A 15,838-nucleotide genomic window follows, 5' to 3' on the forward strand; every position below is an offset into this window, starting at 1 on the left:
CTGAATTCTGAGTTTAAAATCTGAATTCTGAGTTTAAAGTCAGAATTCTGAATTTTTTTCTCATATTATATTGAAATAAAATGTAACTTTTTAATTTTTTTCATTGGCCCTAATCCTCTTCTGTACTTATGACATTTGTAGAGTAAAAAGCATTTCTACCACAGGTGTATCATTTTAAGAAAAGAAAAAAACAGCTACAACCAAATAAATTGGAAAAATCTCTTAAATTAAGTGTATTTACCCTTAATTTGAGTAGGGAAATTAGTTGTTTTCTCCTCATATTTGTCCTTCTTTATTATCATAATAAAATTACCAGTCGCCTTCCATGATCTTAAGCATCTTGGCTGTTGTTTTTTTTCTTTTCACAGTATGTTTGAACCTTAGCTACTGATTTAAGACTGCAAGATGGACGCGAAAAGGAGCAGAGGGGCTGAAGGAGGGAGCGGAGAGCAAGAAGTCGAGGATGAGTTCGCTTGCGCTGGGATGCTCCGAGGATCTCTGACTTCCATGCACGCCACAGTGGAACGAATATTCAGGGTGACATTTGGAATAGGAGCAGACGATTTACCCAACGGGAACAACGGTCAGATATGGCTGAAGCTACAAGGCCAGAGCAGCGACGTGAAGGCTGCCAAAGTAAGGCGCTTTTCCTGCTTTGTGTTACGTTTAATGAGCCGGTTTCCCCCAAAACAGAGATCCTCCTTGTATGTTTACTTTTATTTGAACCTTTTATTGACTGTCAGTGAAGTTGCATCTAAGCAGCCATATTGACTCCTTACATCCTGTAAATAAGAGGTGTCACACTCTGGTCACTGAGGGCCGCTGTCCTGCACCTTTTGTAAGTGTCTCAGCTTTAACACACCTGAGGCAAATAATCAGGTCGTTAGCAGGACTTTGCAAAACTTGACGCCATACTGAGAAGGTAATTCAGCCATTTGCTGCAGAAGTGCAGGACCAGGGAATACTGTCCCTTAAGGTCTTCATTTTGACATTCCTGCTCTAAACACTTAAGCCCAGAGGGTCTTAGGAGCAAATTTCGCTTGAAATTACATATTTGAATAAAAGCAAGTGCAGCTCCCAAAATATAAATTGGAAATGCAATTGTTTGTATTTGTATGACAGAAAGGCATTGAGGAATATTTTTCAGGTGGAACCACTATTGTAAATGTCACCATGTCTGATTTATAGGTGATTAAACAAAAAAAAAAAGGAAAATATTTAGCCTCGCCAAATTTGTTTCCAAAATAAACACCACAAAACACCCCATTTGAAACTCTGGATGAACCCTCAGACTTTATAGATCCAAATTTTGATTATAACTCAAGCAAATTTGGACTGAATGAGTTGAAGCATGTTTGTTCCACAAAGGTTTTAGTGAGCAGTGTGCTAGGCAGAAACGGGATTTTTGCATTTTTCCGCTCCTAAAAGAGATTTTTGTCAGACAAATGTGCTGATTTACATTTTTGGAGACCTTCTGCATAAGAAAAAAGCCTTTACTCCTAAGATTTAGCTGTTGTTTCATTGAAATTTACCAATAATTTCACCAAACTGAATAAAAAATATGAATAACAAAACAAGCTTATGTAACGCATGCTGGTTACATCACCTGAAATGGTCGCACAATTACATCCAACCCCTCCATGGAAAGGTCTGAGCCTCTAGGTTGCCATTAGGGGGTGGGGCTAAAAATGAATACCTGCTGTTGCATTACTCCCACAGAGTCACACATGTCAGGTGTGAAAATATTTTAGAAATTTTAAAGCCCTATTTGAAAGGTGTGTGGATGAAACACCATGTGACAGTGTTTTGGCCTTTTCTATAAATAGATAAACATGAGGAGGTGTCAGTTTGGCCCAGTACCGGGCGTAAGGGGTTAAATCCATCCAAAGATCAGCAAGCTGAAGACGGCTGATGTGAGGTCGGTCACGGATAAGCGGTAGCAATAGAACCATCGCCACTAATGCGGCAGTACTGTAACAAAGCTAAGTCAAATCAGCAAAGAAACAGCGGATTCTGCTGAGCACCACCTACAGTGTCAGAAAGCAGAGGTTGGCCCACATGTTCGATGAGTCATTTAGAAACCAGTCTGGGTTTTAAAGCTCATCTGCATGTTCTGGCAGGAGGAGGTGAAACAACAACTTAATGTTGGCGCTAGTGTGTATTTTTCTTTTTTTCTTATTTTTTTTTATTATTGAAAATAATACCTCTGAGACGCATTAGCAATCATATAATATAATCTATATAATATATAATCTCATATAATTGAGCCTGCTTTAACATGGGAAGCTGTGTATTGGTATAAACGAGGGTAACCTAATTAGCCTGATCTGAATATTAGCAAAGCAACGAGATGGGGAGATGGGGGGGACTCCTTTTTCCTTTTTTCTTCTTTTTGGTTTAGGCAGACGTTTGCTTAAAATGGATTTACGTGTTTATAAAATGTCAGAGCAATACAAATAAATGTTCTAGTAGGGTAAAAAAAAAGCTATATTCCAGCCCAATCAGTTGGCCTGTGATCTGCAGGTAAGATAGTTAAGGATTATTATTTTTTTTTGTTTTGTTTTTGTTGCTTATTGATTGATTGAACAATAAAAGACTTAGACAAATTTAATTGTCATTTTGTATACACAGAATTTCAATACATACAGCTTTCCTGACACTGAATGAGCAGTTTAGCAGTGAAATGAACATTTCCCTTAAAGTGCAGCGGTGATCAAAATTTAAACAGTATAGGAGAGACAAAAAATATAATGTTTTTCAATGTGGATATATGTTAATTAAGAGGATGTTTCAACACTTGTACTGTTTTGAGGTCATTAGATGCTAAGTATGCTTTGAGGTGTTATTAGAAAGGCAATTTAGATTGATTTCAATTAAATCCGTTCAGAAATACTTTATTAATCGGAAAGGGAAAATAAATTATGGCTTTCATAATTAATTTCATAATTATCCCACTGCTAGACATCAGAAGAATGAAAAGTAAACCTCTGAAAAGGACTAGGTGCCACCCAGTGTTTGCACTTTCTCCATCTAGTTGGTGCAGATGATGAACTGCATGATGACGACAAGCATGAACATGATGGTCTCTTGACAATTTGTGTGGAAAGTTTTTGGTTATGCAAAACAAGTGTTGCATCAGCTGCCCAGCTGGTTGGTTTCAGACTATAATGGTGGAGGGACACTGAATGGTAAAATCCCTGAACGACCTTTGGTAGAGAAATAATATTCAGTATACGAGCAGCATCTCTGCAGGACATTCCCTCCGTCAGCGATCCGACTGCATCCTCTCCGAAAAGGTGGGACATCTGTGACAATGTGCGGTCCAATAAAAGCCTGTATAAAGTGGCCTATTACTGTAGCCAGCAAGGCACACCTGTGCATTAATCCCAATGTCTACTCTCCATCTTGATTTGGCACTCATCAACAGATTTTAGAAGAATATTAGAAAGAAACTGACCTTTTGTCTCCAAAGAATGTCTTAGATCTATGGGTTCAGCTCATGAAAAATCGCAACATCATCCATGTGTTGTTTAGTGTTTTTACCCATTGTTTATCAGTGACTAACTTCATTGAAGTGTCGTTCTTCCCGGATGATGACTGGCTTACTTATAAAAATGCAAAACGTGTCACACCCAGAAGTGTCACACTCAAACCTGTTCAGAGGAGATGGCCCATGACTAATGAACGCAATTACACTTTTGAAGTTTGTATCCATTTATAGTGCAGCAAAGTTTGTTGTGGTTCAATAACCTAACAGCAGCACATTTAGTGTCTAACTGGTGGTTCCAGGCATGTGTTGCTTCATCTGTCTTTGGGAGAGTATTACTCTGCTCTTCTTAGCTGTCATACTGTATATTCAGTCTAAAGGGCTGGTTATCCTCCCTGCAGCAGTGTGTCGCAGGGAGCTTGATGCAGATATTTTTGATTTATACTCAATATTGAAGCATGGTCTGCGCTTCAATATTAAACGAACGTCACGAACTAGCTGTGGGTCTAGATACGGCCGAAGCAGTGAGAAAGTGGAAACAATGTAAGGGGGAAGTTTGTGCGACAACGGAGGGACATGAGAGCGAAAAAGAGCAGGGATCCATGTGGAAAAAGGGTCCCAGTGTTCTCGCCCACCTCGCTCTTCTAGCTGGTCCAACTTTGAGTCGTTTTCCACAATGGCGGTCATACAAACAAAACAAGCCAGTAAGGTACCAAACGGGAAATACGCATAGTGTAGAGCGGATGTAGATTTAACCAATCAGAGGCCTCCTGTTTGCGAAACTGTCTGTGGTCACCTACAATTTTGGAGACATGCGACCTGGTTTCTGAGCATAAACCAGCCTTAAAGCATGGAAACCACCCACTCTCATTTGTTTACCATTTAATCCACCTTTGTTTACCAGTTTATTACTGTTTATAGTTCCTCATTTTAATCTGGAAAAAAGCTGACTCATTTTGTACTATCCCATCGTTTTTCTTGATTATTCCATCCATCCATCTTCTACCACTTTTCAGTCACAGTCACAGGAGGCTGGTGCCTATCTCCAACAGTTTATGCCCAAAAGCCTAGTTACACCTTGCACAGTTAACCAATTGAAATAAAAATAATTTCTTTTAATCTAGAGGAAGCTAGTGTACCTTTAAATAACCCATGCATTCACGTCAAAAAGACACAAATACATGCAAGACCCCAGGGTAAGAATCACACCCAGGACCTTTTTGCTGCAGTGTGTCAGAGTTAGCTATAGTTGTTAAACAAAATTAATTCCCTCAATTTAGTCACCGTAGAAAGCATTATGAATAAATAAGGAATCAGACAGACATGTTTGCCACAAAGTGACCAAAATAAAATGGTACAGATACACAATAACCAGCTTCGCCCATTACTCTCCATCCCCTTATACCACCTACCATCATAAGCTGTTGTTTTGTTTTTGTTGTTGTTGTTTTAACCTGTCCCGTCTGCTTTAGATAAGAGTAGAATGAGGTTGTACGGATAGGAAATGATGCTAGGGGAAGTTTCTAAAGGGATCAGTTTTATAGGACTCTGTCTCCCATGGTCAACGAGCGATAGGTGTGATGCATACTATGCCAGCTAGCCAGCAGCCTGGCCAAGCACAGACCCACATTAAGATGTTGGGTCTGAAGAGGCTCCATTTGCAGGACTGGTGGGTGATGCGGTTGTCTTTCAAATCTCTGTACCATAAGACAGTACTGTGACCAATCAGATCAACGAGTGAGGTGTTATGAGAGTGGGGTTATTGGAGTTAGGTGTAACTTCTATTATAGGTTTTATGGGCTGAATTATTAAATAGAAATGTTGGATTTCTATTTTATGGATAAATCCTGTTGAAGGTTACTCCATTTCTATGTGAGATTAACCTTCCCAAGCACGTTTCACAAAATGTTGTCCTTGAACACCTTGGTGGCCAGCATGTCGCACCATTCCTTTTGTCATGACCGAGACTCAGGGGCTCCTGAAATTGAACTGGCAATAGCTTTGAATCTTCTCATGGTCACATTTACCCCGTCCAAGTATTGCTGCCACCTTTATCGGGTCCTCCATGAGTGCCATTAACAGCAACAATCATTAAGGGGATTGTGATTCAGTCCCATTTTTTTTTTTTTTTTTTGTGTTTACCTACATACCATACCCTTTCCATGTAAACGCAACATCCTCTCAAAGCGACAGTAATACCCCTTTCCCACTGGCGGAACAACAGGTTTAAACCCAGAACAATGACTGACCCATGTCGACCCAGGTCAAACAACTTAGCAAGTGACAAGGGTTAAAATCGCCTTCAAACAGCTCAGCTCGAACTGCTGTGGGAGCATCAGACATGGGTCAACCAGCTAAATTACATGATACCATCGAGTGCAATGTACGGACATCAATACATCACCCCACTCCCATTTGATAAGAAAAGTCATAACAACTCTGCTTACCTTCGATAAACATGGTGCAGCACTGATGAGAAAGATTCAGAGGGACAAAAAAAAAAAAAAAAAAACAGTAAAGCACGCTGACTATGTCCTGGCTCCCTTTTATGTTGCTCTCCATTGTTTACTTTCCTGACTTCTGTCACACTGATGACATCATCAACGCTAACCCAGCGTGATGGCGTCAGACACATAGCAGAGCAGGCAGAGAGGCCACACAGCTTTCCAGCGGGGGTCAGATCGGACTTATTTTGCCAATGGGAAGGGAGGTAAATGCCAATTGTTAGCGGGTCGAGCCAAACCCACGTTAGCCTGCTAATTTCAGTGGGAAAGAGGCTTTAGTTCCATTTCCTGCCTTTGAAGAGGCTGTATTGTTTTCACCTGCATCTCGGTGCACTCACCTTCCTGGTGACTCTGTGTTTTCCCCATTTTCTTTGTCAGATCAGCTGTAGTTCCTCATCAGTCTCTATGATGGTCACCGTTTCAAGTGTAGATTGTTTTTTTAAATTCTGTCAAACATTATCTTTCAGCAGAAGGCAGATTTTACACACCTTTAGTTTGCTGAATGCAACTAAAAGCTAATTTATTTCCTTTTTATGTGATCGTAGGTGATTATTGTGATCTGCTGTGATCAGTCTTCATCTCTTGTCTGTTTTGTCGGATTTTCTTTATGTTTTATGTATTTCTGATAATGAAGTCTCTCTTGAATGCCTCTTAGTAATTTTAAAAGGGTGAGATGTTTATCAGTGCTAAAGTTTCACGATCACTAAAGTTTTCCATCATGTTCTTCCCGTGGTTTGAAGGCCTTTCAACGAAATTTTAAAAAATAGTGAAAGAAAAGCCAGACTCCAAGAAGTTTACAAAGGGAGTAATTTGTCCACTTATAGCAGGTTTACCAACCAGGTAACATTAGCTTGCATAAAATATTCAGCATTTACTACTAAACTTCCATTAGATTTTATGTTTATTAATTTTCGATTTTGTATTACATTGAAAAAATCAAAATCCTAAAAAATTTATGTCATGATAAAATATTATAGCTGTAATAACTATTATATTGTATTATTATGGCAGTATTATAATCACATGATCATTTTTGGTCTTTAAAAAAGATGATTTTTTTACCCTGCAAGAAGTGAAACTTGCCCATATCTATCCATGAGATGCTGGTTGTCATTAAAGGGTTACAAAATAAGTCTTAACTGTTATATTCTCTGATACAGAACAATAAAAGAATAACCAAACTGCTTTCTTTTTTATATGGTAAGAAATATGAATATATGGAATTTGACACAATATAGACTATATGGAAAACTTCAAAAGACATATAGTATTAATTGCAGTCCTAGGCTTGTAGTTATTGTCAGTTGAACAACACAGCATGGAGGTGACATTTTTTTTTTGTTATTTTCCAGCTATTTATAAAGGGAGTGGTGAATCAGGAGAATCAGCAGGAAGTCCCGTATCCAGGACCCCTTCACTGCATCTTCTGTGGAGCCAAAGGGCTGTTCATGGACAGCCTGATAAAAAACACGTCAGCACTCATTGTGGTAAGAACCAAACTTTCAGATACTGATCGCATCCAAAAAATGTTTCTGGTAATTTTTTTTTTTTAATGAAATGTCAGTTTAACATCTGTGGGTGAAATGAAGACCAAGTATTTAGAAATCGTTTGTGTCAGGACATTTCTTTCCATAGTTGTCATACAGTTTGAATATGTAAAAGAGTGAAACTGTTCTTAGTTTGATTATTAATCATCAGGTTGTAAAAACAGAAAAGCAAATGCCTCTTAAAGGGACAGTATTTAGAAGACTGAGTCATTGGGAATAATCCCTAACAAATTAACAAATGACAAGTTTTACGTTTTTGGTTATGTTGCACTGCTAATATTAAGCAATAATAAAATATCTAAGAATTACATTTTTAGCTCTTTTTTTTTTTAAACTACACGATTGCTTAACTTCAGTGTTACATCATCAGCTAAAAACAAGACGCATTAAGGTGCCGTGTGACTGGGAATTTCTCGTCTATTAACAGCTTGGTTAAAAAGTAAAACTGCAACGTACCAGAAATTTACTTTTTTACGGCTTTCTTTTTCATTATGAGCTGCAGGGCTTGGAATTTACCCTTAGAAAAATTCCTTTCTAGTTGGTTTTGCAGGTTTTGCAAGGTTTGAAATTAACAGAAATAAACCCCCTTTTCTCTAAAAGTACTAATGAACTGAATGAATGTTTTCCCAATTATTTAAATTCCTTTAACTCAGAAAATTATGGATCATTTCAGATTCACCATCTATGTTTACCACAATTTAAAGGTACTTTTACCAACAGAAACTTGTTGCAAGAAAAGAACATTTCATTCATGTTGCTACCTCTATAAAGTTGCTGTTAGGTTTAGTCATACCAGCAATATGTACAGAAAAGAAAAGCATTTAATCTAAAATGTAGCTTCAACCTTCTTCCAAACTCTTTCATTCTTTGGCGTGTTTTAGGGCTCAAACAATTAATCAGATAATTAGTGATTAAATGATTTATTGAAATCGTTCTCTGTTATAAAGCCATTTGCCATTAGCCGAACAAGCAACCCACTCAAAGCAGTAATCATGCCATCCATCCATTTTCAATCACGCTTATCCCTACTGGGGTCGCGAGGGGTGCTGGTGCCTATCTCCAGCTGACAATGGGTGAGAGGCGGGGTACACCAGCAGAACAAACAGAACAAACAACCATTCAGTGCACAAGTGCATAGTATATACTGTAATTCAGGAAGTTTAATGGTAGTAGCTTTATACACTATAAAATAAACTGCAGCGTCTCTATGTGGTAATCAAACTGCTACAGAGTTAGCCGCTAAAGCGTCATAGTCTTACAGTGTTTATTGAACCAAAAAGCTTATATGCAACAATAGCTGCGTTTACATGGACGTAAGTCAGAATAAACAAAAAAATATATGTGAATCAGTGTGTATATAAACGCCCATCAGGATCAAGTTATGTTGAATAAGGCAAGCTGATCTGGATGAATGGTTAGACCCTACGCCAGAATGACACACAGAATGTTCAAACTGGCACGTTTACAGGCCACATTTTTAGTAGGACTGGTCTTTATGTTCCCATAACTTTATGCCTATATAAACAGTAAAATCCAATTAGTTTTGAGTTCAAACACGTTTCAATTAGATTTTGGGCATGTAAACATTTATAGCATGAGAAAAAAGTCCTGCCTTTTAAGCTCAGACTTGAGGAAAATGCCTCCTATAGATTCTTCTTCAGCCATCACTTGTTGATTGACATGAAATTATCTTTGTGGCAACAAGCAAAAACACATCTCTTTACATCTGAACTCTAGAATTCTTTTTCAAAAGAAATTAAGTTAATTTATAATTGTGGTTTTAGAGGTCTGTGGGTCTACCTCATCTCATCTTTAAGTCACTAGGATTTTCTGTCAGATGACTGACTCTAATGTAATATTTTCTCTGACCAAATAGGTGGGCTCAATTGGATCACTGCTCATATCAGGTTTAGATGAGCCGGTGGTGCAAGCCTACTCCCTGATTGCAGACCTGGTGGCGAGGTATGAAGGCACGCAGACCAGACGCACTGAGATGGGGGATAGAGGCCTGGGTGAGTCCCTGGATTCACGGAGGGCCTTCAAAGCATTGGTGGAGAAATGGGAGGATAGGCATATCCTGGATCTTCTTGTACTACCAGGAGCAGTGAAGGAAATCCTTCTGGATTTGGTGAAAGAATCAGGCCTTGGATCAAGTGCAAACTTAGCACTGGTGCATGAGAATATAGGTGTAAAATTACAGGGGGACTCTAGAGATGAATGGGGGAAATCCAGCGGGCATAATCAAACGTACCTCCATCCTTTCAGCAGCACTGATTGGTTGGCTGAAGGAAAGCTGGTAAATGATGACTCTGTGGCCAGGAACTCCTCTGTCCAAGACATTTTTTCTCCTGTAGGCAACAGAGGAAAAGCAGAGGGGTCTGAGGAAAGACTCTTACACTCTCCCCAGGAAGTGGGAGAAGAGGAACAACTTGAGAAACAAGCAACGGGCGTCAACATGGACAAACAACAAGGGGACAGCGAAGAGCCGGAGCGGCAGTTGTCGATGGGAAACAAGGAGTTCTGGCTTCTTTTAAAATTCTTCACAGCCATGGGGTACACGGAGGACGTTGTGAAACGTGTCCTTAAAAAAACAGGACCTAAAGAGGCTTCGCAGATTCTAGACTTGGTTCAACAGGAGCAGGATCTCAGTGACCGAGAGCAGAACATTTGTAGTGGTTCAGGCACAAAAAAACAAGATGGTGTCGCTTTGGGAGAAGAACAGCCCTGTGAGACGGAGCACAAAGAGGAGGAGGATATACAACCAGGAGGGAGTAAAATAAAGCATAGCAATGGTGAAGTAAGAGGAGTTCTGGTAGGAGAGGAAGTGGAGGTTACAAGAAACACTCCAAAACACTCTCAGGGAGAGGCCAGTGTAGAGGAAAATGAGACAGAACAACAGGAAGACTTCGTGCTGGGGGTGATGAAGAAAGCGGCGGCTACCTGTGGGTACACTGAGGAGAATGTGACCAAAGTCTACAGCATGTTGGCTGAGGGGTCCACTCACCAGCTGCTTCTGGAGCTGCAGAAAAAAGGGAGTGGTGAGACGGAAGGCTACAAGGAAAAAACTGCTGAAATTCATAATGCGTTGATGGAGAGAGAAGGACCAAATTTTGGACCAGCGTTAACTGAAGCAAAGGGGGGATTTGACCTATTCAGCCATAAAGAGATAAGAAATTCTGATGAAGGACAAATTAAAGTGCCAACACATTCTGCACTGTTAGCAGAAGTGGACCTGTGTACCTGGGGTGATAAACCACAACAGCTGCCTACCAATCAATACACCTCACAGTCCAATTATCAACAGCCTTTAAACAAATTAAGACCTCACCAAGACGTCCTGCAGGAAGTCAAAGGGCCCCCCATGCCTACGTATTCTTCCTCCCTAGATCCTCCACTCACCTCTCCTTTTTATCATAACAAGCAACAAGGCCAAAACAACTACCGGCTCAATCCAGCTACGTCCAAACAAAAGCACCAACCTCACATCAATGCAACCAACTCAAAACGCCACTCTGCAAATTCATCAAAACAAGAGCAGCAAGCTCAGCCCAACATCTTTTTGGGGAACGATCCACCCTCCACCAGAGCAAGAGATAGACAGCCGTTCATGCCCTCCCCTTCGGTGGTGGTGACGGGAGAGCAGCGCTTCCTGGAGGGTCTTCAGACCCCCTTTCTGCTAAAACTTACAGACAAGCCTGGAGACCCGAACCTGAGGGCAATTATTATCGACGGGAGCAACGTAGCAATGAGGTGAGAAGTCTTAAAAGCAGCTTTTTTTGTTTGTTTTTTAGAGGCACACTTAAAAAAAAGTCACACATTGAAAAATGTTCTAAAAATGAGTTAAAAACTTCTTAGAATAAGTCTATTTATCCTTAATTTGAGTAGGAAAATAAGATGATCTGCTAATGGAATGAGCATTTTTACCTTTAAAATCAGATAATTGGATAATATGCACTTGAAATAAGAGACTGTAGTTTTTATTTCTTATTCTAAATGTTAATTGTCTTGTTCCATCTGCAAAGTGTCTCAATTCAAGAAAAAATGCACCTATTATAAGAAAAATTGAATTTTTTTGCAGTGTACAGTGGCTAGCATTCAGTAGATGGAAGAAATGAAAATTCTGTTTTTGTTTTCTTTGCAATGTGAGGATGTTTTGCTTTAAATGCCAATGCTAATCTGACCCTTAATGCAAGTGTTTGTTTATATATATTTTTCGGTCTTAAATGGATCGGTATGTAAACTTCCCAGGACAACTGTGTTGGTTGTTATATGAATTCAGATGTAGGCAGACACAATGAAAACCCGCTTAAATTAGCAATAATTTTTTGCGAAACATTTTTCAATATATCCGATAGTGAACACAAAGCCAGATTTCACCTGTACGGTAGATTACTCTGCATGTTCTTTGCACGCTGCTGTTTCACACTTTCTAAATACTTTTAATTTCCAAAGACTTTCTCACAGCTGTTTATATTTCTATCTATCAATCCATTTTCTATACCTGCTTATCCTTGCAAAGGAAGTGTAAATCCTGGACATGTTTTTGACCCATAAATGGGCCACAAAGAGATGTACAACCACACAAAGAAACAGTTAAACGTAAAAGTGTCAAGAGCTCAGAACCTTGGACCCAATATTCAAAGCAGACAGTTCTGGAAAATTTCAAACAAGACTTTATTTAGACTATGAAGGTGGTGGAAATAAACTAGATCCTCTGTAATGATAGAAACTCAGGTTAGTGACTTAGAATAAATGGCTGAACATGACTATGAGCAAAAGTATTTAACCTAGTTCTTAGTTCAGTCCGATCCCAGAGGAAGGAGATGAATCCGAACGGGAGATTTGTCCACCACTTGGCGCGGGTGCCTTCCCCAGAGTTCAGAGTGATGAGCGCAAGCCACCAGTGAGGAGCAACAATGTCCGTGAGGGAATATCCAGAGCCGAAATCAAAGTAGAGCCAGGTTTACAGACCAGAAGATCAGAGAGCCTAGGAGGTACCGGAGGAGAATCCAAGCCAAGGTCAGAAGCACATTCCAACTTCGGTTAATCGGTAGAATCCAGGAATCAGTCCAGAATAATTTCGACTAAAGGCTGATTTGTACTCAGAAAACAGGTCCTCTGCTTGTGTTAACACAGATATGCCCCTGCACCTTCCGCAGACACTCCGGTGCACCTCTCCGAAACTGTAGATGACCCTCAAACAGTGCCACAGACAGGAGGCCTCTGATTGGTCAAATCTACCTCCACTCTACACTATGCGTATTTCCTGTTTGGTACCTTACTGGCTTGTTTTGTTTGTATAACCGCCATTGCGTAAAACAACTTATGAAGATGGACCAGCTAGAAGAGTGAGGTGTGCGAGAACCCTGGGACCCTTTTTCCACTCCGTTGTCGCACAAACTTGCCCCTTGCGTTTTTCCACTTCCTCTGCCATATCCAGACCCACAGTTAGTTCGTGATTGTCCCTCTTGCGTCGTGGCGTGGAATAGTATAGCTCAGCCCACACTTAAAAATTGGGCATAAATCAAAAATATCTGCGTCATACCTGCAACAAGCTCACTGCGACACACTGCTGCGGGAGGATAACCAGCCCTTAACGGAGCAGACAAGGGCAAAGCAAAACTCGGGAATCACAAAATGCAGAAACAGGTCAGAATGAATAACTCAGAGCAATATTAACAATGCTATAGTTACTCTCACCAAACAGCTCGAATAACCTGGAGCGATGGTAGGCAAACAGTTAGCAGGATCCAGGTGGACAAATGAACTTAATGAGCCGCCGGGCCAATTAGACAGGTGACAACAGTAAATGATAATGCCAACTATCAGAGCCAAGACCATGACAAAAGGGGTCTGGAGAGAAAATTAACCAAACACTCAACCTTTTATCTCTAGGAGGACGTCTCAAAATCTACAGAGAACCCATTGACTTACTGGGAGAACATATAAATTAAAAGCAAGAAATGTCTTGCTGCAATAAAACAGCGCAACCAGTCCTTTGATATTTTCAAATAGACCAATTTTTCTTTTTTTTAGTGGGAAGGAAATTGTTGACTTCATTCTAAAGCAATACAATCAAAGAAACATAGACGTTAGGTAAAAGGAATGTTTGTAGGTATCTAAAGCATTGGTATATCCTAATAGCTTTACCTGGTGAATGCTTACTAACAACTACCAGTTTATGACTAACAACCATGTTCTCATACATATACATATATTTATTCTTTTGGCTAAGTGACCAAAAGGACAAATCCCAGCTTTAAAAATGTCAACTTTTTGACCTTTTCTTGTTTTGTGAGGCCTATGTAAATGAAATCTATAGAAATTAATTTTTATTCTAAACCTCAGATGTGTGGCAGCAGGTAATCTAAAAGGATAAAGGTAAATGATGACGACTGAAATGTTATTTTGGTATTATATCATTCCTTATTTGTTTATTAACTGTGTCTCTCTGTCTCTCTCTCTCTGGGTCTTCCTCAGTCACGGCTTGGGTCATTTCTTCTCCTGCAGAGGAATAGCTCTTGCTGTTCAGCACTTTTGGGACAGAGGTCATCGTCACATTAGTGCTCTGGTGCCTCAGTGGAGACAGAAGAGTGACCCCAGGATCAAAGGTTACCATGGAAATTTGTCTTTAAAATATAAAAGATTTTCCTTCATTTTTTAGTACCGTAATGAACTTCTTAGTGAGTTTTTTTTTAAACTGAAAAAGATAATTATTAATCAAAAAGATGCTATTGATATTAAGACTTCAATAAGCTACATAATGCTTTAATATTATTATTATTATTTTAGTGGACTTCTTGTCTGTTCTAATGCCATAGTCATTTATTTAAAATCATTAGAACATTCTACAGATCATTTCTACAGAGACATAAATGAGCAAGTGAGATTACGTTAATCATATAACAGAAGGAGCATGAATTCACACAAAAGTTTTTATAGAGGGAAAAAAATCTAAGCTAAATTGACCTTATTGTGAACCTAAGAGTTTGCTCCGCTGGTTGAAGGCAAACTAATGAACGTAACATTAAGAGCTTAATCTGCTGCAAACACATGAATGATGCAAACTCCAAAACACACAGGAACAAAAAAACTAGTTCCAAACAATAACCCTACGATAAAATCAGGCTGCGGTCCCAAAACATAGAATGCTCCTCAGGTACTGAAGTTCAAGAGGGACGAAAGCTTTTCTATCACTGCTCCTCATTTATGGAGTAACCTCCCGCTGCACATCAGAGAGACTCCTTCACTGTCAAATTTTAAAATACGGCTTAAGACTCACTTTTAGTTGTTGGCCTTTAACACTAGCATGACTTAGTTGTAAGTATATATACATATGCTATATTTTATTATTTTATTGTGCGTTTTTCATTGTTTTAACCGTGTTAAGCACTTTTATTTTCAACCATAGCTGTATTAAAGCACTCTAGAAAAGATTATGTTGGTGCAAACTCCAAAACACACAAAAAAAACAAACAAATGCAATAAATACTGCAAAAGAAAAGTTACAAAATTGGAGCTCAATGAAAATTTTGCAAGTGCCAAAAAAAAAGCAACTAAACACTTCTAGGCCATTATTTAGTCTTTCTCCCAGACAGTTGGAACCAGACTCTCAGTAAAGATCAACATGCTAATGTTTCCTACATAATTATGATGATTTTCTATATTTAACGAAAATCTACAGCCAATATTTACGTATATTACGTACATCCTTCTAGTAATCTTACCAAAAACATCTTTGCATCATGTTGATGTCTTAATTGTGTGGGATCACCAGACTTGGTGATTGCCTCCCCCTATTGGTCCACCCCACTGCTGTTTTTCTGTTGGTGGAGCCAGTTTTCAGTTTCAATGTTTTACACCTTCTGTTGGTTTTGGTACTTGCAGCATCATGTCATTTTACTTGCATTGCTTATGTTTCTGCAGCGCGTTTAGTCGTTTGCTGCACATTATTGTGAACATTGTGTGGTTTGCTTGTGTTTTTTTCAGAGCAACACTATATGACAGACCTGCAGAACCTGGGCCTGCTCTCCTACACCCCCTCCAGGGAGGTCCAAGGCAAGAGGATCAGCTCATATGATGACAGGTAGAAAAAAAAAACATCAAGTTAACTGCGTTTCTGCATTTTATCAAACTACTATCACAAACTATAATCTCTGTTGCGGTTGGATGTGATTGGCTAACACAAAGTAAGGCAAAAATGATCATAAGTCATCTGAATAGTAGGTTGAGTCGATTTGTGTATAACAAAAGTCATTAATGAGAGAGAAAGCCCCTTTGGAGGAGCAATAGGGATCCTA

At 39.3% G+C, this 15,838-nt stretch overlaps 1 protein-coding gene across 2 annotated transcripts in view; it reads left to right on the plus strand.

The window, feature by feature from the left end:
- Nucleotides 1-15,838, plus strand: part of LOC107091999 (NEDD4-binding protein 1-like) — a 24,774-nt gene that overhangs the window by 1,651 nt on the left and 7,285 nt on the right. For both annotated transcript variants that reach the window (XM_015386265.1, XM_015386264.1), the window contains exons 2-6: nt 369-636; nt 7,344-7,478; nt 9,415-11,288; nt 14,019-14,149; nt 15,528-15,624. In XM_015386265.1, coding sequence (XP_015241751.1) covers nt 406-636; nt 7,344-7,478; nt 9,415-11,288; nt 14,019-14,149; nt 15,528-15,624 — 2,468 coding nt within the window. In that variant the 5' untranslated portion in view covers nt 369-405. The remainder of the gene's footprint in view (nt 1-368; nt 637-7,343; nt 7,479-9,414; nt 11,289-14,018; nt 14,150-15,527; nt 15,625-15,838) is intronic.

This window comes from Cyprinodon variegatus, unplaced genomic scaffold, assembly GCF_000732505.1.
Source record: "Cyprinodon variegatus isolate N-32 unplaced genomic scaffold, C_variegatus-1.0 Scaffold361, whole genome shotgun sequence".
NCBI classification, from domain to species: domain Eukaryota; kingdom Metazoa; phylum Chordata; class Actinopteri; order Cyprinodontiformes; family Cyprinodontidae; genus Cyprinodon; species Cyprinodon variegatus.